This window comes from Bombina bombina, chromosome 5 (assembly GCF_027579735.1).
Source record: "Bombina bombina isolate aBomBom1 chromosome 5, aBomBom1.pri, whole genome shotgun sequence".
NCBI classification, from domain to species: Eukaryota; Metazoa; Chordata; class Amphibia; order Anura; family Bombinatoridae; genus Bombina; species Bombina bombina.
This window is the reverse complement of record NC_069503.1, coordinates 133,558,244-133,580,611: the sequence shown is the minus strand read 5'-3', so window position 1 is coordinate 133,580,611 and position 22,368 is coordinate 133,558,244. Positions and strand designations below refer to the sequence as shown.

Sequence of the window (22,368 nt, the reverse complement as noted above, 5' to 3'; positions counted from 1 at the left end):
ATCTAAAATGCCTACTTATCAGAGAAAGCGCGATTGCTCTGTTTTAAACACGGAAGAGCAAGAGGACGCTGATGATAACGTTTCTGACATACCCTCACACCAATCTGAAGGGGCCAGGAGGGAGGTTTTGTCTGAGGGAGAAATTTCAGATTCAGGAAAAATTTCTCAACAAGCTGAACCTGATGTTGTAACATTTAAATTTAAATTAGAACATCTCCGCACACTGCTTAAGGAGGTATTATCTACTCTGGATGATTGTGACAATTTGGTCATTCCAGAGAAATTATGTAAGATGGACAAGTTCCTAGAGGTTCCGGTGTCCCCCGATGTTTTTCCTATACCCAAGCGGGTGGCGGACATAGTAAATAAGGAATGGGAAAGGCCCGGCATACCTTTTGTTCCTCCCCCTATATTTAAGAAATTATTTCCTATAGTCGACCCCAAAAAGGACTTATGGCAGACAGTCCCTAAGGTCGAGGGGGCGGTCTCTACTCTAAACAAACGCACTACTATTCCCATAGAAGATAGTTGTGCTTTCAAAGATCCTATGGATAAAAAATTAGAGGGTTTGCTTAAAAAGATGTTTGTTCAGCAAGGTTACCTTCTACAACCAATTTCATGCATTGTTCCTGTCACTACGGCAGCGTGTTTCTGGTTCGAAGAACTAGAAAAGTCGCTCAATAAAGAATCTTCGTATGAGGAGGTTATGGACAGAGTTCAAGCACTTAAATTGGCTAACTCTTTTATTCTAGATGCCGCTTTGCAATTAGCTAGATTAGCGGCGAAAAATTCAGGGTTTGCTATCGTGGCGCGCAGAGCGCTTTGGCTAAAGTCTTGGTCAGCGGATGTGTCTTCCAAGACAAAATTGCTTAACATCCCTTTCAAGGGCAAAACACTGTTTGGTCCTGATTTGAAAGAGATTATTTCAGACATCACCGGGGGAAAGGGCCACGCCCTTCCTCAGGATAGGTCTTTTAAGGCTAGAAATAAGCCTAATTTTCGTCCCTTTCGCAGAAACGGACCAGCCTCTACTTCTACATCCTCTAAGCAAGAGGGTAATACTTCTCAACCCAAACCAGCCTGGAGACCGATGCAAGGCTGGAACAAGGGTAAGCAGGCCAAGAAGCCTGCCACTGCTACCAAAACAGCATGAAGGGATGGCCCCCGATCCGGGACCGGATCTGGTGGGGGGCAGACTTTCTCTCTTTGCTCAGGCCTGGGCAAGAGATGTTCAGGATCCTTGGGCACTAGAAATAGTTTCTCAAGGTTATCTCCTGGAATTCAAGGAACTACCCCCAAGGGGAAGGTTCCACAGGTCTCAATTATCTTCAATCCAAATAAAAAGACAGGCATTCTTACATTGTGTAGAAGACCTGTTAAAGATGGGAGTAATTCATCCAGTTCCAATAGGAGAACAAGGGATGGGGTTTTACTCCAACCTGTTCATAGTTCCCAAAAAAGAGGGAACATTCAGACCAATTTTAGATCTCAAGATCCTAAACAAATTTCTCAGGGTTCCATCGTTCAAAATGGAAACCATTCGAACGATCCTTCCTACCATCCAGGAAGGTCAATTTATGACCACGGTGGATTTAAAGGATGCGTACCTACATATTCCTATCCACAAGGAACATCATCAGTTCCTAAGGTTCGCTTTTCTGGACAAGCATTACCAGTTTGTGGCACTTCCATTCGGATTAGCCACTGCTCCGAGAATTTTCACAAAGGTACTAGGGTCCCTTCTAGCGGTTCTAAGACCAAGGGGCATTGCAGTAGTACCGTACTTGGACGACATCCTGATTCAAGCGTCGTCTCTGTCAAAAGCAAAGGCTCATACGGACATCGTCCTAGCCTTTCTCAGATCTCACGGATGGAAAGTGAACATAGAAAAAAGTTCTCTTTCCCCGTCAACAAGAGTTCCCTTCTTGGGAACAATAATAGACTCCTTAGAAATGAGGATTTTTCTGACAGAGGTCAGAAAATCAAAACTTCTAAGCTCTTGTCAAGTACTTCATTCTGTTCTTCGTCCTTCCATAGCGCAGTGCATGGAAGTAATAGGATTGATGGTTGCAGCAATGGACATAGTTCCTTTTGCACGAATTCATCTAAGACCATTACAACTGTGCATGCTCAGACAGTGGAATGGGGATTATACAGACTTGTCTCCGACGATTCAAGTAGATCAAAGGACCAGAGATTCACTCCGTTGGTGGCTGATCCTGGACAACCTGTCACAGGGAATGAGCTTCCGCAGACCAGAGTGGGTCATTGTCACGACCGACGCCAGTCTGGTGGGCTGGGGCGCGGTCTGGGAACCCCTGAAAGCTCAGGGTCTATGGTCTCGGGAAGAATCTCTTCTCCCGATAAACATTCTGGAACTGAGAGCGATATTCAATGCTCTCAAAGCTTGGCCTCATCTAGCAAAGGCCAAATTCATAAGGTTTCAATCAGACAACATGACGACAGTTGCATATATCAACCATCAGGGGGGAACAAGGAGTTCCCTGGCGATGGAGGAAGTGACCAAGATAATTCAATGGGCGGAGGATCACTCCTGCCACTTGTCTGCAATCCACATCCCAGGAGTGGAAAATTGGGAAGCGGATTTTCTGAGTCGTCAGACATTCCATCCGGGGGAGTGGGAACTCCATCCGGAAATCTTTGCCCAAATAACTCGATTATGGGGCATTCCAGACATGGATCTGATGGCCTCTCGTCAGAACTTCAAGGTTCCTTGTTACGGGTCCAGATCCAGGGATCCCAAGACGACTCTAGTAGATGCACTAGTAGCACCTTGGACCTTCAACCTAGCTTATGTATTCCCACCGTTTCCTCTCATTCCCAGGCTGGTAGCCAGGATCAATCAGGAGAGGGCTTCGGTGATCTTGATAGCTCCTGCGTGGCCACGCAGGACTTGGTATGCAGACCTGGTGAATATGTCATCGGCTCCACCATGGAAGCTACCTTTGAGACAGGACCTTCTTGTTCAAGGTCCATTCGAACATCCGAATCTGGTTTCCCTCCAACTGACTGCTTGGAGATTGAACGCTTGATTTTATCAAAGCGTGGGTTTTCAGATTCTGTAATAGATACTCTGATTCAGGCTAGAAAGCCTGTAACTAGAAAAATTTACCATAAGATATGGAAAAAATATATCTGTTGGTGTGAATCTAAAGGATTCCCCTGGAACAAGATCAAAATTCCTAAGATTCTATCCTTTCTACAAGAAGGTTTGGAGAAAGGATTATCTGCAAGTTCTCTGAAGGGACAGATCTCTGCGTTATCTGTTTTACTTCACAAAAGGCTGGCAGCTGTGCCAGACGTTCAAGCGTTTGTTCACAGACCTTTGACTCCTCCCTGGAGTCTTAATCTAGTTCTTTCAGTTCTTCAAGGGGTTCCGTTTGAACCCTTACATTCCGTAGATATTAAGTTATTATCTTGGAAAGTTTTGTTTTTGGTTGCAATTTCTTCTGCTAGAAGAGTTTCTGAGTTATCTGCTCTGCAGTGTTCTCCGCCCTATCTGGTGTTCCATGCAGATAAGGTGGTTTTGCGTACTAAGCCTGGTTTTCTTCCGAAAGTTGTTTCCAACAAGAATATTAACCAGGAGATAGTTGTACCTTCTTTGTGTCTGAATCCAGTTTCAAAGAAGGAACGTTTGTTACACAATTTGGACGTAGTCCGTGCTCTAAAATTCTATTTAGAGGCCACTAAAGATTTCAGACAAACATCTTCTTTGTTTGTTGTTTATTCTGGTAAAAGGAGAGGTCAAAAGGCAACTTCTAGGGGGGCGGAGCCAACTGCAGAGCTGATAGGACATGCTCTGGTGCAGCTCCCGGGCCCAAGATCCTAACTTAGAGGTCCTTCCACACTTTATCGTGATCTTCTTCAATTCTAAACCCATGTGGATAGATCTAAGAACTGATAGCGCATTTCTGTGAACTTTTAGGGGTCCTAGGAGACTGCACCAGCCTTCCATCACTGCTATTCACTACAGAGCGGGGAAGGGGAGCCGCCATCTTGCGCGCCTCTAGCCATCTGCTCCACTCACAGGCAGCTGTACACCCCATATCCTTCAAGGGTTCTGACCTAGCCTGCACTATGAAGACCTCGTCTGATTTGCTAGAGGAAATTAGGCTCCTACTTGAAAACCACCACGCTAGTCTAGCCGCCAAACTGTACGCTGCTCCTCAAAAAAATGGCGGCTGTCGGTCTCGGCAGCCCGACCTTGCTGTGCCCATCTTCAGTGAACGAGATGGGAGTGGCGCTGCGGGGTCCCGGCGCTTTCTCCCTAACTGCAACGTGGCAATGGTGGACAGGACAGGCGACACACCAAAAGAGCCAGGTCACCCTGTTTTTCCGGCGGTCAATGGGGCAGTAAGCACTTCCGCTGCTGCGGACGTCCTCCCTCACACCAGTACAATTCCTCCTGCAGCTCCTACTTTAGGCTTGGCACACAGCCATAACAGCAGATCCCTGAAACTACGCGGCGCTACTCCAGCTACAGTCCGGGTAACTCTGTATACTTCCCTCCACGCCCCAGAACAACAACTTCTGTTTCCATCGCAAATCGGCTCACTACTTTCACATGGTAAAGTAAACTTTATCTGTCATGGAGCAATGAAACCCGGACATACAGCTCCCAATTTGTTTCAAAAACATGGAATTGGGTAAACTGTCTTAGAAGCACTACCTCCCTGTAAAGAACTGAATATTGGGGATATGCATGTTTTGCTGGGACTATGAACTCTTTACAGTGTTATGGTAGATACACTAATACATTACAGCTGTTCTGCTATTTTGATTATTTCACCCTGATTGGGGTAATATTTTTGCATTGGTATCCTGCACGTTGCTACTTACCACGCTCATCTAATTGCTGAGTTAGCAGAGATATGAACATTGTAGTAGGTCACCAACAGTCTTTGCTGCATCTGTTTAGTTGTCAATAATGAATATGCTAAAACAACTTGTTATTAATGTACTATTCCATATTGTTTGGCTAAAGTCAGCACTAAGTTTATGTTTTATGCTACCTACAAACCCTCAGTATGGTTACTGTATATTTATCTCTAGCTTAAAATTGGCAGCTTACATAAGTATTCATCTATTAGATATGTATATATGCCCGTCTAGGTTGTCTGTTAATATCCTGGGGAGCTCTGGTGTCTGCGGCCGGGATACCTGAGCTTCTTAGTCCCCTGGTCTCTAGGCTTGACGGGCAACATTTATGTTGCTAACAGACCATATGACGCTACAATATAATACCTCCAGTATTTGTTGTTTTACAACTTACCACCTCTTATAACAAACTGTATATAGTTAAAACTTAGCTGTGTTAGACCCAGCAGATACTATCGCTTACATTGCAGAGTCAATATGCCCTTTGCATTTGTGGAGACCTTATCTCTATCTATAGAGCTAGCCTTCTTAGGCAGTAGACTAACTAAGCTAATAGCAGAATCTACATCATGACTCTACAAACAGCGAATTTAAGGTGTCTTTATTGTTTTATCCTGCCCTATTTGCATTGTCTTGCATATACTATGTTTCCAGATCTCCAGTATCTTATATTTAGCAGCTTATTGCCCCCCATAGCAATTTGTTTATAGTTTAAGAGCTACCTACCTCTAGCCCAATAGCTGTATGTCGTCCCTTACAAAGCCCCAGCTAACGTGTAAACTCTCTGTGAAGCCCACACATAAATCAGAGCTATGAAGGTGCCATGACTGCTCCCTATAGTCATTCTTGCCCTGCTGTGACTGTGTTGTTATGAAGATTATGTACATTTTTGCGTTTCCATATGTTTTAAGCCTACATAGTAATGTTTTTTTTTAGTTAACACAGACCCCCAAGCCTTAAGATTATGCTTGATATCCCTTACTTCACATATTTCAGCTCTGCACAAACAGTTATTTACCTAATCTAATATATTTATATTGTGCAGGTTCACCATACCTGTCTATAGCCGGTACCTAATATTTAAAAATTCAACTTACCACCTCCCCCCCCTCCCCATAACAATATACCTCCTAATTTGGGAGGTCTAACTACGCGGCTCATCTAACCTATGCCGCAACCTAATTACTGTTTTCTATTAATAATCCCTGTGGTTCTGTATGATGCTGACCTTGGTTATCATATTTAATGCCGCAGGATTGCTCGAGTTACTAGTATAATTCTACTTATATATTTTATCATACTATTTACATAAGCTTATAAACCCAAATGTGACCATTCAAACTGCTAGTTCTAATCTATGTAAAATAGAGAAAAAGAGGTTCCATTTTTTTTCCATTAGATTTATTTTTGTTGGGAATTTTATCCTTCTGTCTATATGGAAGTCGGCATTTTTGAAATGTAATATGTATGTTTGCTTTCATGATATGTCGTTTATTATAAGTTGTATTGTTTTCGCACAACCTCAATAAAAATTATATAAATAAAAAAAAAAAAAAAAAAAAAAAAAAGGCAACTTCTACCTCTCTTTCTTTTTGGCTTAAAAGCATTATCCGATTGGCTTATGAGACTGCCGGACGGCAGCCTCCTGAAAGAATCACAGCTCATTCCACTAGGGCTGTGGCTTCCACATGGGCCTTCAAGAACGAGGCTTCTGTTGACCAGATATGTAAGGCAGCGACTTGGTCTTCACTGCACACTTTTGCCAAATTTTACAAATTTGAAACTTTTGCTTCTTCAGAGGCTATTTTTGGGAGAAAGGTTTTGCAAGCCGTGGTGCCTTCCATTTAGGTGACCTGATTTGCTCCCTCCCCTCATCCGTGTCCTAAAGCTTTGGTATTGGTTCCCACAAGTAAGGATGACGCCGTGGACCGGACACACCTATGTTGGAGAAAACAGAATTTATGCTTACCTGATAAATTACTTTCTCCAACGGTGTGTCCGGTCCACGGCCCGCCCTGGTTTTTTTTTAATCAGGTCTGATGAATTTATTTTCTCTAACTACAGTCACCACGGTATCATATGGTTTCTCCTATGCATATTTCCTCCTGTACGTCGGTCGAATGACTGGGGTAGGCGGAGCCTGGGAGGGATCATGTGACCAGCTTTGCTGGGCTCTTTGCCATTTCCTGTTGGGGAAGAGAATATCCCACAAGTAAGGATGACGCCGTGGACCGGACACACCGTTGGAGAAAGTAATTTATCAGGTAAGCATAAATTCTGTTTTGTATATAAAATGTTTAGTTGCGTATAATCAAACAACCTTGCAATATATTTTCATTTATTTATTGTGCCCCCCTTTCATGCAATTTATCTTTTAAAAATTAGCCATTTCTAATTTTCAGAAATGCACCTTGCTGAGTTCTCAATGCTACCCCTGCTACATTCCTTTTCCTAATTGGCTTTATCCTAGAACAACTGCACTACAAATCGCTCTATACTAACTTTATGACCATGGGTAGCCTTGTTGTCTGCAGACTAAAGCCTTGATTGGCTTCTCCACATAAGGCAAATGGTGGGTGGAGTTTAGGTATTGAAAAATAATTACAGTAAAAAGGATGTTTGTTTTAAAACCGCTCAGACTTGGCTGATATTATTCTATAGCACAACAACAGATGCATCTTGTAAAATGTTTACTGTCCTTTTTAAGGTTAAGACTGTCGCATATCATTTTATATGCAACACATTGATTTAAAAAAGAAATTAAATCTCTTTAGCATAAAGGGAAGCGGTGACAGTGTCTTCTCAAATCTATAAGTTGCATTGCCCTGAATTTAACTAATGTCTGACATCTTGTTCTCTTCAGTTACACCTGAAATTCTGCTATGAGGCAGTGTTAAAGCACGTGGAGCTTGTACTACAGAGACACGGGGTCAATACCCCCTCGGCAAGTAAACCTCAGCCCAGCCTTTCACAAAAAGTGAGTATCCTGTTGTTTCTTATCAATATTGCTCAGTTTATTAATAGTTGTATCATTTGTGTCTTTCCTGCAGAGATAGTGGTGTCTACCTGTCTCATTCTCACTGCATGCCTTTATTTGTAACATTTACATCTTTTTAACGTCAAGGAAATCTGTCGCCCTGATTCATAAAGTTAAAAAGTATTTACCATAAACAACAACAAAGAAAAAAGGATATGGTATAAGGTGCCCAATAAATAGAATGCCCCTCACCATTGCAGATTGTAACTTGATCAGTGGTATGAAGGTTGAGACTGATCTCCTGCGGCTATACAAAGTCACAGGTTTCTTGTTTTCATGCATCACAATGTTCTATGAGAGCTGATGATATATTTAACTAATTCTTGAAACTGTTTAATAGAATTTATTATTTTCATAACATCTGCCACATCTGCTTGAGCACATCAGCATGACACAGATCGACTTGTCAGTTTATCTGCATTGCTATTTAGAAGGCCCATAGGTTTTAAGCCAAAGCATCAGCTATTTTAGTCCAAGCACATAAATCTTAAGCAGGCATCATATTCAAAGACAGGCCTATACATTTGTTCTTCAAAAGGTGGTTGTGATGTTTTGTTTTCTCCAACATTGGTGTGTCCGGTCCACGGCGTCATCCATTACTTGTGGGAATATTCTCTTCCCCAACAGGAAATGGCAAAGAGCACAGCAAAAGCTGTCCATATAGCCCCTCCTCAGGCTCCGTCCCCCAGTCATTCTCTTTGCCGCTCTGAACAAGTAGCATCTCCACGGAGATGGTGAAGAGTATGTGGTGTTTAATTGTAGTTTCTCTTGTTAAGTGTAGTCAGGAAGAGATATATTCCATAAGTAATGGATGACCCGTGGACTAACAGGAAGCTGCAAGAGGATCACCCAAGCAGAGCTGCTATATAGCTCCTCCCCTCACATGTCATATTTAGTCATTCTCTTGCAGCCTAACTAAAGATAGGTCGCTGTGAGAGGTCTGTGGTGTTTTTTAACTTAGTTTATTTCTTCACTCAAAAGTTTGTTATTTTAAATGGCACCGGAGTGTGCTGTTTGTTCTCAGGCAGCATTAGAAGAAGAATCTGCCTGCGTTTTCTATGATCTTAGCAGACGTAACTAAGATCCACTGGCTGTTCTCATCTGAGGAGTGAGGTAACTTCAGAAAAGGGGAATAGCATGCAGGGCCCCCCTGCAAAATAGGTATGTGCAGTAAATTATTTTTCTGAGGAATGGAATTGACTGAGAAAATACTGCTGATACCAATGTAACGTAAGTTCAGCCTTAAATGTAGTGATAGCGACTGGTATTAGGCTGATGAGTGTCTGTACACTGAATGTATTTTTCTAAGGAATGGAATTGACTCTGAAAATACTGTTAATACTGAAGTAATGTATGAGCCTTAACTGCAGTAAAAGCGACTGGTAGCAGGCTTATTAATAACACTTCATAACTTTTAAAATGTATGTTTAAAACGTTTACTGGCATGTTAATCGTTTTTTGTGAGGTACTTGGTGATAAAACTTATTGGGGCATGATTTTTACCACATGGCCATCTTTGTTTTCTGCATAGAAACAGTTATCTGAGCTTCCCCACTGTTGTAATATGAGTGGGAGGGGCCTATTTTAGTGCTTTTTTGCGCAGTAAAAATTCAGTCACAATCTGTCTACTTAATCCTCCATGATCCAGATCGTCTCTAGAGAGCTCAGGGGTCTTCAAAATTCATTTTGAGGGAGGTAATCAGTCACAGCAGACCTGTGACAGTGTGTTTTGACTGTGATAAAAACGTTAATTATTAAATTGTTATCCGTTTTTGGGTATTAAGGGGTTAATCATCCATTTGCTGGTGGGTGCAATCCTTTGCTAACTTAATACATTTACTGTGAAAAATTGGTTGCTATAACTATTTTGGTTCATTGTTATTTCAACTGTGACAGTTTTTTGTGCTTCTTAAAGGCACAGTAGCGTTTTTTATATTGCTTGTAAATTTATTTAGAAAAGTATTTCCAAGCTTGCTAGTCTCATTGCTAGTCTGTTTAAACATGTCTGACACAGATGAATCTCTTTGTTCACTATGTTTAAAGGCCAATGTGGAACCCAATAGAAATTTGTGTACTAATTGCATTGATGTTACTTTAAATAAAAGTCAATCTTTACATGTAAAGAAATTATCACCAGACAACGAGGGGGAAGTTATGCCGACTAACTCTCCTCACGTGTCAGTACCTTTGCCTCCCGCTCAGGAGGTGCGTGATTTCTCCAACATAGGTGTGTCCGGTCCACGGCGTCATCCTTACTTGTGGGATATTCTCTTCCCCAACAGGAAATGGCAAAGAGCCCAGCAAAGCTGGTCACATGATCCCTCCTAGGCTCCGCCTACCCCAGTCATTCTCTTTGCCGTTGTACAGGCAACATCTCCACGGAGATGGCTTAGAGTTTTTTAGTGTTTAACTGTAGTTTTTCATTATTCAATCAAGAGTTTGTTATTTTCAAATAGTGCTGGTACGTACTATTTACTCAGAAACAGAAAAGAGATGAAGAATTCTGTTTGTATGAGGAAAATGATTTTAGCAACCGTAACTAAAATCCATGGCTGTTCCACACAGGACTGTTGAGAGCAATTAACTTCAGTTGGGGGAACAGTTTGCAGTCTCTTGCTGCTTGAGGTATGACACATTCTAACAAGACGATGTAATGCTGGAAGCTGTCATTTTCCCTATGGGATCCGGTAAGCCATGTTTATTACGATTGTAAATAAGGGCTTCACAAGGGCTTATTTAAACTGTAGACTTTTTTTGGGCTAAATCGATTGATATAACACTTATTTAGCCTTGAGGAATCATTTATTCTGGGTATTTTGATTTAATAATATCGGCAGGCACTGTTTTAGACACCTTATTCTTTAGGGGCTTTCCCAAAGCATAGGCAGAGTCTCATTTTCGCGCCGGTGTTGCGCACTTGTTTTTGAGAGGCATGGCATGCAGTCGCATGTGAGAGGAGCTCTGATACTTATAAAAGACTTCTGAAGGCGTCATTTGGTATCGTATTCCCCTTTGGGTTTGGTTGGGTCTCAGCAAAGCAGATACCAGGGACTGTAAAGGGGTTTAAAGCTTAAAACGGCTCCGGTTCCGTTATTTTAAGGGTTAAAGCTTCCAAAATTGGTGTGCAATATTTTCAAGGCTTTAAGACGCTGTGGTGAAAATTTGGTGAATTTTGAACAATTCCTTCATGTTTTTTCGCAATTGCAGTAATAAAGTGTGTTCAGTTTAAAATTTAAAGTGACAGTAACGGTTTTATTTTAAAACGTTTTTTGTACTTTCTGATCAAGTTTATGCCTGTTTAACATGTCTGAACTACCAGATAGACTGTGTTCTGAATGTGGGGAAGCCAGAATTCCTATTCATTTAAATAAATGTGATTTATGTGATAATGACAATGATGCCCAAGATGATTCCTCAAGTGAGGGGAGTAAGCATGGTACTGCATCATTCCCTCCTTCGTCTACACGAGTCTTGCCCACTCAGGAGGCCCCTAGTACATCTAGCGCGCCAATACTCCTTACTATGCAACAATTAACGGCTGTAATGGATAATTCTGTCAAAAACATTTTAGCCAAAATGAACCCTTGTCAGCGTAAGCGTGGCTGCTCTGTTTTAGTTACTGAAGAGCATGACGACGCTGATATTAATATCTCTGAAGGGCCCCTAACCCAATCTGAGGGGGCCAGGGAGGTTTTGTCTGAGGGAGAAATTACTGATTTAGGGAACATTTCTCAGCAGGCTGAATCTGATGTGATTACATTTAAATTTAAATTGGAACATCTCCGCATTTTGCTTAAGGAGGTATTATCCACTCTGGATGATTGTGAAAATTTAGTCATCCCAGAGAAACTATGTAAAATGGACAAGTTCCTAGAGGTGCCGGGGCTCCCAGAAGCTTTTCCTATACCCAAGCGGGTGGCGGACATTGTTAATAAAGAATGGGAAAGGCCCGGTATTCCTTTCGTCCCTCCCCCCATATTTAAAAAATTGTTTCCTATGGTCGACCCCAGAAAGGACTTATGGCAGTCAGTCCCCAAGGTCGAGGGAGCGGTTTCTACTTTAAACAAACGCACCACTATTCCCATAGAGGATAGTTGTGCTTTCAAAGATCCTATGGATAAAAAATTAGAAGGTTTGCTTAAAAAGATGTTTGTTCAGCAGGGTTACCTTCTACAACCCATTTCATGCATTGTCCCTGTCACTACAGCCGCATATTTCTGGTTTGATGAGCTGCTTAAGGTGCTCGATAGTGACTCTCCTCCTTAGGAGGAGATTATGGACAGAATCAATGCTCTCAAATTGGCTAATTCTTTCACTCTAGACGCCTCTTTGCAATTGGCTAAGTTAGCGGCTAAGAACTCTGGGTTTGCTATTGTGGCGCGCAGAGCGCTTTGGTTGAAATCTTGGTCGGCTGATGCGTCTTCCAAGAACAAGCTACTAAACATTCCTTTCAAGGGGAAAACGCTGTTTGGTCCTGACTTGAAAGAGATTATCTCTGATATCACTGGGGGTAAGGGCCACGCCCTTCCTCAGGATCGGCCATTCAAGGCAAAAAATAGACCTAATTTTCGTCCCTTTCGTAAAAACGGACCAGCCCAAGGTGCTACGTCCTCTAAGCAAGAGGGTAATACTTCTCAGGCCAAGCCAGCTTGGAGACCAATGCAAGGCTGGAACAAGGGAAAGCAGGCCAAGAAACCTGCCACTGCTACCAAGACAGCATGAAATATTGGCCCCCGATCCGGGACCGGATCTGGTGGGGGGCAGACTCTCTCTCTTCGCTCAGGCTTGGGCAAGAGATGTTCTGGATCCTTGGGCGCTAGAAATAGTCTCCCAGGGTTATCTTCTGGAATTCAAGGGACTTCCCCCAAGGGGGAGGTTCCACAAGTCGCAGTTGTCTTCAGACCACATAAAAAGACAGGCGTTCTTACATTGTGTAGAAGACCTGTTAAAAATGGGAGTGATTCATCCTGTTCCATTAAGAGAACAAGGGATGGGGTTCTACTCCAATCTGTTCATAGTTCCCAAAAAAGAGGGAACGTTCAGACCAATCCTAGATCTCAAGATCTTAAACAAATTTCTCAAGGTCCCATCGTTCAAGATGGAAACCATTCGAACTATCCTTCCTTCCATCCAGGAAGGTCAATTTATGACCACGGTGTATTTAAAGGATGCGTATCTACATATTCCTATCCACAAGGAACATCATCGGTTCCTAAGGTTTGCATTCCTGGACAAACATTACCAGTTCGTGGCGCTGCCTTTCGGATTAGCCACTGCTCCAAGGATTTTCACAAAGGTACTAGGGTCCCTTCTAGCGGTGCTAAGACCAAGGGGCATTGCAGTAGTACCTTACCTGGACGACATTCTGATTCAAGCGTCGTCCCTTCCTCTAGCAAAGGCTCACACAGACATTGTCCTGGCCTTTCTCAGATCTCACGGCTGGAAAGTGAACGTGGAAAAGAGTTCTCTATCCCCGTCAACAAGGGTTCCCTTCTTGGGAACAATTATAGACTCCTTAGAAATGAGGATCTTTCTAACAGAGGCCAGAAAAACAAAGCTTCTGGACTCTTGTCGGATACTTCATTCCGTTCCTCTTCCTTCCATAGCTCAGTGCATGGAAGTGATCGGGTTGATGGTGGCGGCGATGGACATAGTTCCTTTTGCGCGCATTCATCTAAGACCATTACAACTGTGCATGCTCAGTCAGTGGAATGGGGACTATACAGACTTGTCTCCGAAGATACAAGTAAATCAGAGGACCAGAGACTCACTCCGTTGGTGGCTGTCCCTGGACAATCTGTCTCAAGGGATGATGTTCCACAGACCAGAGTGGGTCATTGTCACGACCGACGCCAGTCTGATAGGCTGGGGCGCGGTCTGGGGATCCCTGAAAGCTCAGGGTCTTTGGTCTCGGGAAGAATCTCTTCTACCGATAAATATTCTGGAACTGAGAGCGATATTCAATGCGCTCCAGGCCTGGCCCCAGCTTGCGAGGACCAGGTTCATACGGTTTCAATCAGACAACATGACGACTGTTGCGTACATCAACCATCAGGGGGGAACAAGGAGTTCCCTAGCGATGGAAGAAGTAACCAAAATTATTCTTTGGGCGGAGTCTCACTCCTGCCACCTGTCTGCTATCCACATCCCAGGAGTGGAAAATTGGGAAGCGGATTTTCTGAGTCGGCAGACATTGCATCCGGGGGAGTGGGAACTCCATCCGGAAATCTTTGCCCAAGTCACTCACCTGTGGGGCATTCCAGACATGGATCTGATGGCCTCTCGTCAGAACTTCAAAGTTCCTTGCTACGGGGCCAGATCCAGGGATCCCAAGGCGGCTCTAGTGGATGCACTAGTAGCACCTTGGACCTTCAAACTAGCTTATGTGTTCCCGCCATTTCCTCTCATCCCCAGGCTGATAGCCAGGATCAAGCAGGAGAGGGCGTCGGTGATCTTGATAGCTCCTGCGTGGCCACGCAGGACTTGGTATGCAGATCTGGTGAATATGTCATCGGCTCCACCTTGGAAGCTACCTTTGAGACGAGACCTTCTTGTTCAGGGTCCGTTCGAACATCCGAATCTGGTTTCACTCCAGCTGACTGCTTGGAGATTGAACGCTTGATTTTATCAAAGCGAGGATTCTCAGATTCTGTGATCGATACTCTTGTTCAGGCCAGAAAGCCTGTGACTAGAAAGATTTACCACAAAATTTGGAAAAAATATATCTGTTGGTGTGAATCTAAAGGATTCCCTTGGGACAAGGTTAAGATTCCTAGGATTCTATCCTTCCTTCAAGAAGGATTGGAAAAAGGATTATCTGCAAGTTCCCTGAAGGGACAGATTTCTGCCTTGTCGGTATTACTTCACAAAAAGCTGGCAGCTGTGCCAGATGTTCAAGCCTTTGTTCAGGCTCTGGTTAGAATCAAGCCTGTTTACAAACCTTTGACTCCTCCTTGGAGTCTCAATTTAGTTCTTTCAGTTCTTCAGGGGGTTCCGTTTGAACCCTTACATTCCGTTGATATTAAGTTATTATCTTGGAAAGTTTTGTTTTTAGTTGCGATTTCTTCTGCTAGAAGAGTCTCAGAATTATCTGCTCTGCAGTGTTCTCCTCCTTATCTGGTGTTCCATGCAGATAAGGTGGTTTTACGTACTAAACCTGGTTTTCTTCCAAAAGTTGTTTCTAACAAAAACATTAACCAGGAGATTATCGTACCTTCTCTGTGTCCAAAACCAGTTTCAAAGAAGGAACGTTTGTTGCACAATTTGGATGTTGTTCGCGCTCTAAAATTCTATTTAGATGCTACAAAGGATTTTAGACAAACATCTTCCTTGTTTGTTGTTTATTCAGGTAAAAGGAGAGGTCAAAAAGCAACTTCTACCTCTCTCTCTTTTTGGATTAAAAGCATCATCAGATTGGCTTACGAGACTGCCGGACGGCAGCCTCCCGAAAGAATCACAGCTCATTCCACTAGGGCTGTGGCTTCCACATGGGCCTTCAAGAACGAGGCTTCTGTTGATCAGATATGTAGGGCAGCGACTTGGTCTTCACTGCACACTTTTACCAAATTTTACAAGTTTGATACTTTTGCTTCTTCTGAGGCTATTTTTGGGAGAAAGGTTTTGCAAGCCGTGGTGCCTTCCATTTAAGTGACCTGATTTGCTCCCTCCCTTCATCCGTGTCCTAAAGCTTTGGTATTGGTTCCCACAAGTAAGGATGACGCCGTGGACCGGACACACCTATGTTGGAGAAAACAGAATTTATGTTTACCTGATAAATTTCTTTCTCCAACGGTGTGTCCGGTCCACGGCCCGCCCTGGTTTTTTTAATCAGGTCTGATATTTTATTTTCTTTAACTACAGTCACCACGGTACCATATGGTTTCTCCTATGCAAATATTCCTCCTTAACGTCGGTCGAATGACTGGGGTAGGCGGAGCCTAGGAGGGATCATGTGACCAGCTTTGCTGGGCTCTTTGCCATTTCCTGTTGGGGAAGAGAATATCCCACAAGTAAGGATGACGCCGTGGACCGGACACACCGTTGGAGAAAGAAATTTATCAGGTAAACATAAATTCTGTTTTTGTGGCACCAAGTACATCAGGGAGGCCCTTACAAATCACTTTGCAAGACATGGCTACTGTTATGACAGAAGTATTATCTAAATTGCCAGAATTAAGAGGCAAGCGTGATAGCTCTGGGTTAAGGGCAGAGCGCGCGGATGAGGTGAGAGCCATGTCAGATACTGCGTCACAGTTTGCAGAACGTGAAGACGGAGAGCTTCATTCTGTGGGTGACGGATCTGATCCAGGGAGACTGGATTCAGAGATTTCTAATTTTAAATTTAAGCTTGAGAACCTCCGCATATTGCTAGGGGAGGTATTAGCGGCTCTGAATGATTGTAACACGGTTGCAATTCCAGAAAAATTATGTAGGTTGGATAGATACTATGCGGTACCGGTGTGTACTGACGTGTTTCCTATACCTAAAAGGCTTACAGAGATTATTAGCAAGGAGTGGGATAGACCTGGTGTGCCTTTTCTTTCATGTAATTAACAAGAGTCCATGAGCTAGTGACGTATGGGATATACATTCCTACCAGGAGGGGCAAAGTTTCCCAAACCTTAAAATGCCTATAAATACACCCCTCACCACACCCACAAATCAGTTTTTACAAACTTTGCCTCCAAGGGAGGTGGTGAAGTAAGTTTGTGCTAGATTCTACGTTGATATGCGCTCCGCAGCAAGTTGGAGCCCGGTTTTCCTCTCAGCGTGCAGTGAATGTCAGAGGGATGTGAAGAGAGTATTGCCTATTGAATGCAGTGATCTCCTTCTACGGGGTCTATTTCATAAGGTTCTCTGTTATCGGTCGTAGAGATTCATCTCTTACCTCCCTTTTCAGATCGACGATATACTCTTATATTTACCATTTCCTCTACTGATTCTCGTTTCAGTACTGGTTTGGCTTTCTACAAACATGTAGATGAGTGTCCTGGGGTAAGTAAGTCTTATTTTCTGTGACACTCTAAGCTATGGTTGGGCACTTTATTTATAAAGTTCTAAATATATGTATTCAAACATTTATTTGCCTTGACTCAGAATGTTCAACTTTCCTTATTTCCAGACAGTCAGTTTCATATTTGGGATTATGCATTGAATTATCATATTTTTTCTTACCTCAAAAATTTGACTTTTTCCCCTGTGGGCTGTTAGGCTCGCGGGGGCTGAAAATGCTTCATTTTATTGCGTCATTCTTGGCGCGGACTTTTTTGGCGCAAAAATTCTTTTCCGTTTCCGGCGTCATACGTGTCGCCGGAAGTTGCGTCATTTTTTGACGTTATTTTGCGTCAAAGATGTCGGCGTTCCGGATGTGGCGTCATTTTTGGCGCCAAAAGCATTTAGGCGCCAAATAATGTGGGCGTCTTTTTTGGCGCTAAAAAATATGGGCGTCATTTTTGTCTCCACATTATTTAAGTCTCATTATTTATTGCTTCTGGTTGCTAGAAGCTTGTTCACTGGCATTTTTTTCCCATTCCTGAAACTGTCATTTAAGGAATTTGATCAATTTTGCTTTATATGTTGTTTTTTTCTTTTACATATTGCAAGATGTTCCACGTTGCAACTGAGTCAGAAGATACTACAGGAAAATCACTGCACAGTGCTGGAGCTACCAAGCTAAGTCTGCTATAAACTTTTGGTATCTGTTTCTCCAGCTGTTATTTGTATTGCATGTCATGTCAAACTTATTAATGCAGATAAAATTTCCTTTAGTACTGTTACATTACCTGTTGCTGTCCGTCAACATCTAATTTTCAGAGTGTTCCTGATAACATAAGAGATTTTATTTTTTAAATCCATTAAGAAGGCTATGTCTGTTATTTCTCCTTCTAGTATACATAAAAGTCTTTTAAAACTTCTCTTTTTTTCAGATGAATTTTTAAATGAACATCATCATTCTGATACTGATAATGGTTCTTCTGGTTCAGAGGTTTCTGTCTCAGAGGTTGATGCTGATAAATCTTTGTATTTGTTCAAGATGGAATTTATTCGTTCTTTGCTTAAAGAAGTGTTATTTGCATTAGAAATAGAGGATTCTGGTCCTCTTGATACTAAATGTAAACGTTTAAATAAGGTTTTTAAATCTCCTGTAGTTATTCCAGAAGTGTTTTATCTCCCTGATGCTATTTCTGAAGTAATTTCCAGGGAATGGAATAATTTGGGTAATTTATTTACTCCTTCTAGACGTTTAAGCAAATTATATCCTGTGCCATCTGACAGATTAGAGTTTTTTGGGACAAAAATCCCTAAGGTTATGGGGCTGTCTCTACTCCTGCTAATGTACTACTATTCCTATGGCAGATAGTACTTCATTTAAGGATCCTTTAGATAGGAAAATTGAATCCTTTCTAAGAAAAGCTTACTTATGTTCAGGTAATCTTCTTAGACCTGCTATATTTTTAGCGGATGTTGCTGCAGCTTCAACTTTTTGGTTAGAAGCTTTAGCGCAACAAGTAACAGATCATAATTTTATAGCATTATTATTATTCTATAACATGCTAATAATTTTATTGGTGATACCATCTTTTGATATCATTAGAGTTGATGTCAGGTATATGTCTCTAGCTATTTTAGCTAGAAAAGCTTTATGGATTAAACTTGGAATGCTGACATGTCTTCTAAGTCAACTTTGCTTTCCCTTTCTTTCCAGGGTAAATAATCATTTCGTTCCTTTCCTCACAACAAGGAACAAAAGCCTGATCCTTCATCCTCAGGAGCGGTATCAGTTTGGAAACTATTTCCAGTTTGGAATATATCCAAGCCTTATAGAAACCTATAGCCAGCTCCTAAGTACCTATGAAGGTGCGGCCCTTATTCCAGCTCAGCTGGTATGGGGCAGATTACGTTTTCTTCAAAGAAATTTGGATCAATTCCGTTCTTAATCTCTGGTTTCAGAAACATTGTTTCAGAAAGGTACAGAATTGGCTTCAAGTTAAGGCCTCCGGCTAAGAGATTCTTTTCTTTCCCGTGTCCCAGTCGACACAGCAAGGCTCAGCATTTCTGAAATGTGTTTCAGATCTAGAGTTGGCTGGAGTATTTATGCCAGTTCCAGTTCTGGAACAGGGGCTGGGGTTTTATTTTATCTCTTCATTGTACCAAAGAAGGTCTATTCCTTCAGACCAGTTCTGGATCTATCATTATTGAATCGTTATGTTAGGATACCAACATTCAAGATGGTTACTATAGGACTATCCTGCCTTTTGTTTAGCAAGGGCATTATATGTCTACAATAGATTTACAGGATGTGTATCTGCATATTCCGATTCATCCAGATCACTTTTAGTGTCTGAGATTCTCTTTTTAGACAAGCATTACCAGTTTTGTGGCTCTACTGTTTGGCCTAGCCTCAGTTCCAAGAATTTTTTTCAAAGGTTCTCGGTGCCCTTCTTTCTGTAATCAGAGAATAGGGTTTTGGTATTTCCTTATTTGGACGATATCTTGGTACTTGCTCAGTCTTCTCATTTTCAAAGAATCTCATACGAATCGACTTGTGTTGTTTCTTCAAGTTCATGGTTGGAGGATCAATTTACCAATCAGTTCATTGATTCCTCAGACAAGGGTAACCTTTTTAGGTTTCTAGATAAATTCAGTGTCTATGACTCTGTCCTTGTCAGACAAGAGAAGTTTAACATTGATATCAGCTTGTCAAAACCTTCAGTCACAATCATTCCCTTTGGTAGCCTTATGCATGGAAATGTTGGGTCTTAGGACTGCCGCATCAGATGCGATCTCCTTTGCTCGTTTTCACATGCGACCTCTTCAGCTCTGTATGCTGAACAAATGGTGCAGGGATTACTCAAAGATATCTCAATTAATATCTTTAAACCGATTTTACGACACTCTCTGACATGGTGGACAGATCACCATCGTTCAGTTCAGGGGGCTTCTTTGTTCTTCCGACCTGGACTATAATCTCAACAGATACAAGTCTTACAGGTTGGGGAGCTGTGTGGGGGTATCTGACGGCACAAGGGGTTTGGGAATCTCAGGAGGTGAGATTTCCGATCAATTTGGAACTCCGTGCAATTTTCAGAGCTCTTCAGTCTTGGCCTCTTCTGAAGAGAGAGTTGTTCATTGTTTTCAGATAAGACAATGTCACAACTGTGGCATACATCAATCATCAAGGAGGGACTCACAGTCCTCTGGCTATGAAAGAAGTATCTCGAATTTTGGTTTGGGCGGAATCCAGCTCCTGTCTAATCTCTGCGGTTTATATCCCAGGTATGGACAATTGGAAAGCGGATTATCTCAGTCGCCAAACGTTACATCCGGGCGAATGGTCTCTTCACCCAGAGGTATTTCTTCAGATTGTTCAAATGTGGGAACTTCCAGAAATAGATCTGATGGCTTCTCATCTAAACAAGAAACTTCCCAGGTATCTGTCCAGATCCCGGGATCCTCAGGCGGAGGCAGTGGATGCATTTTCACTTCCTTGGAAGTATCATCCTGCCTATTTCTTTCCGCCTCTAGTTCTTCTTCCAAGAGTAATCTCCAAGATTCTGAAGGAATGCTCGTTTGTTCTGCTGGTAGCTCCGGCATGGCCTCACAGGTTTTGGTATGCGGATCTTGTCCGGATGGCCTCTTGCCAACCGTGGACTCTTCCGTTAAGACCAGACCTTTTGTCTCAAGGTCCTTTTTTCCATCAGGATCTGAAATCCTTAAATTTAAAGGTATGGAGATTGAACGCTTGATTCTTGGTCAAAGAGGTTTCTCTGACTCTGTGATTAATACTATGTTACAGGCTCGTAAATCTGTATCCAGAGAGATATATTATAGAGTCTGGAAGACTTATATTTCTTGGTGTCTTTCTCATCTTTTTTCTTGGCATTCTTTTAGAATACCGAGAATATTACAATTTCTTCAGGATGGTTTAGATAAGGGTTTGTCCGCAAGTTCCTTGAAAGGTCAAATCTCTGCTCTTTCTGTTCTTTTTCACAGAAAGATTGCTATTCTTCCTGATATTCATTGTTTTGTACAAGCTTTGGTTCGTATAAAGCCTGTCATTAAGTCAATTTCTCCTCCTTGGAGTTTGAATTTGGTTCTGGGGGCTCTTCAAGCTCCTCCATTTGAACCTATGCATTCATTGGATATTAAATTACTTTCTTGGAAAGTTTTGTTCCTTTTGGCCATCTCTTCTGCCAGAAGAGTTTCTGAATTATCTGCTCTTTCTTGTGAGTCTCCTTTTCTGATTCTTCATCAGGATAAGGCGGTGTTGCGAACTTCTTTTGAATTTTTACCTAAAGTTGTGAATTCCAACAACATTAGTAGAGAAATTGTGGTTCCTTCATTATGTCCTAATCCTAAGAATTCTAAGGAGAAATCGTTGCATTCTTTGGATGTTGTTAGAGCTTTGAAATATTATGTTGAAGCTACGAAATCTTTCTGTAGGACTTCTAGTCTATTTGTTATCTTTTCCGGTTCTAGGAAAGGCCAGAAAGCTTCTGCCATTTCTTTGGCATCTTGGTTGAAATCTTTAATTCATCTTGCCTATGTTGAGTCGGGTAAAATTCCGCCTCAGAGAATTACAGCTCATTCTACTAGGTCAGTATCTACTTCCTGGGCGTTTAGGAATGAAGCTTCGGTTGACCAGATCTGCAAAGCAGCAACTTGGTCCTCTTTGCATACTTTTACTAAATTCTACCATTTTGATGTATTTTCTTCTTCTGAAGCAGTTTTTGGTAGAAAAGTTCTTCAGGCAGCGGTTTCAGTTTGAATCTTCTGCTTATGTTTTTTGTTAAACTTTATTTTGGGTGTGGATTATTTTCAGCAGGAATTGGCTGTCTTTATTTTATCCCTCCCTCTCTAGTGACTCTTGTGTGGAAAGATCCACATCTTGGGTAGTCATTATCCCATACGTCACTAGCTCATGGACTCTTGTTAATTACATGAAAGAAAACATAATTTATGTAAGAACTTACCTGATAAATTCATTTCTTTCATATTAACAAGAGTCCATGAGGCCCACCCTTTTTTGTGGTGGTTATGATTTTTTTGTATAAAGCACAATTATTCCAATTCCTTATTTTATATGCTTCGCACTTTTTTTCTTATCACCCCACTTCTTGGCTATTCGTTAAACTGATTTGTGGGTGTGGTGAGGGGTGTATTTATAGGCATTTTAAGGTTTGGGAAACTTTGCCCCTCCTGGTAGGAATGTATATCCCATACGTCACTAGCTCATGGACTCTTGTTAATATGAAAGAAATGAATTTATCAGGTAAGTTCTTACATAAATTATGTTTTTCCCCTCCTCCCATATTTAGGAAAATGTTTCCTATAGACGCCACCACACGAGACTTATGGCAGACGGTCCCTAAGGTGGAGGGAGCAGTTTCTACTGTAGCTAAGCGTACCACTATCCCGGGGGAGGATAGTTG

General features: G+C 42.0%; 1 protein-coding gene across 1 annotated transcript in view; it reads left to right on the top strand.

Moving 5' to 3' along the window:
- PTPN23 (protein tyrosine phosphatase non-receptor type 23) overlaps positions 1-22,368 on the top strand; it is a 338,041-nt gene that overhangs the window by 280,129 nt on the left and 35,544 nt on the right. Inside the window, exon 24 of the mRNA XM_053713701.1 lies at positions 7,763-7,876. Coding sequence (XP_053569676.1) covers positions 7,763-7,876 — 114 coding nt within the window. The remainder of the gene's footprint in view (positions 1-7,762; positions 7,877-22,368) is intronic.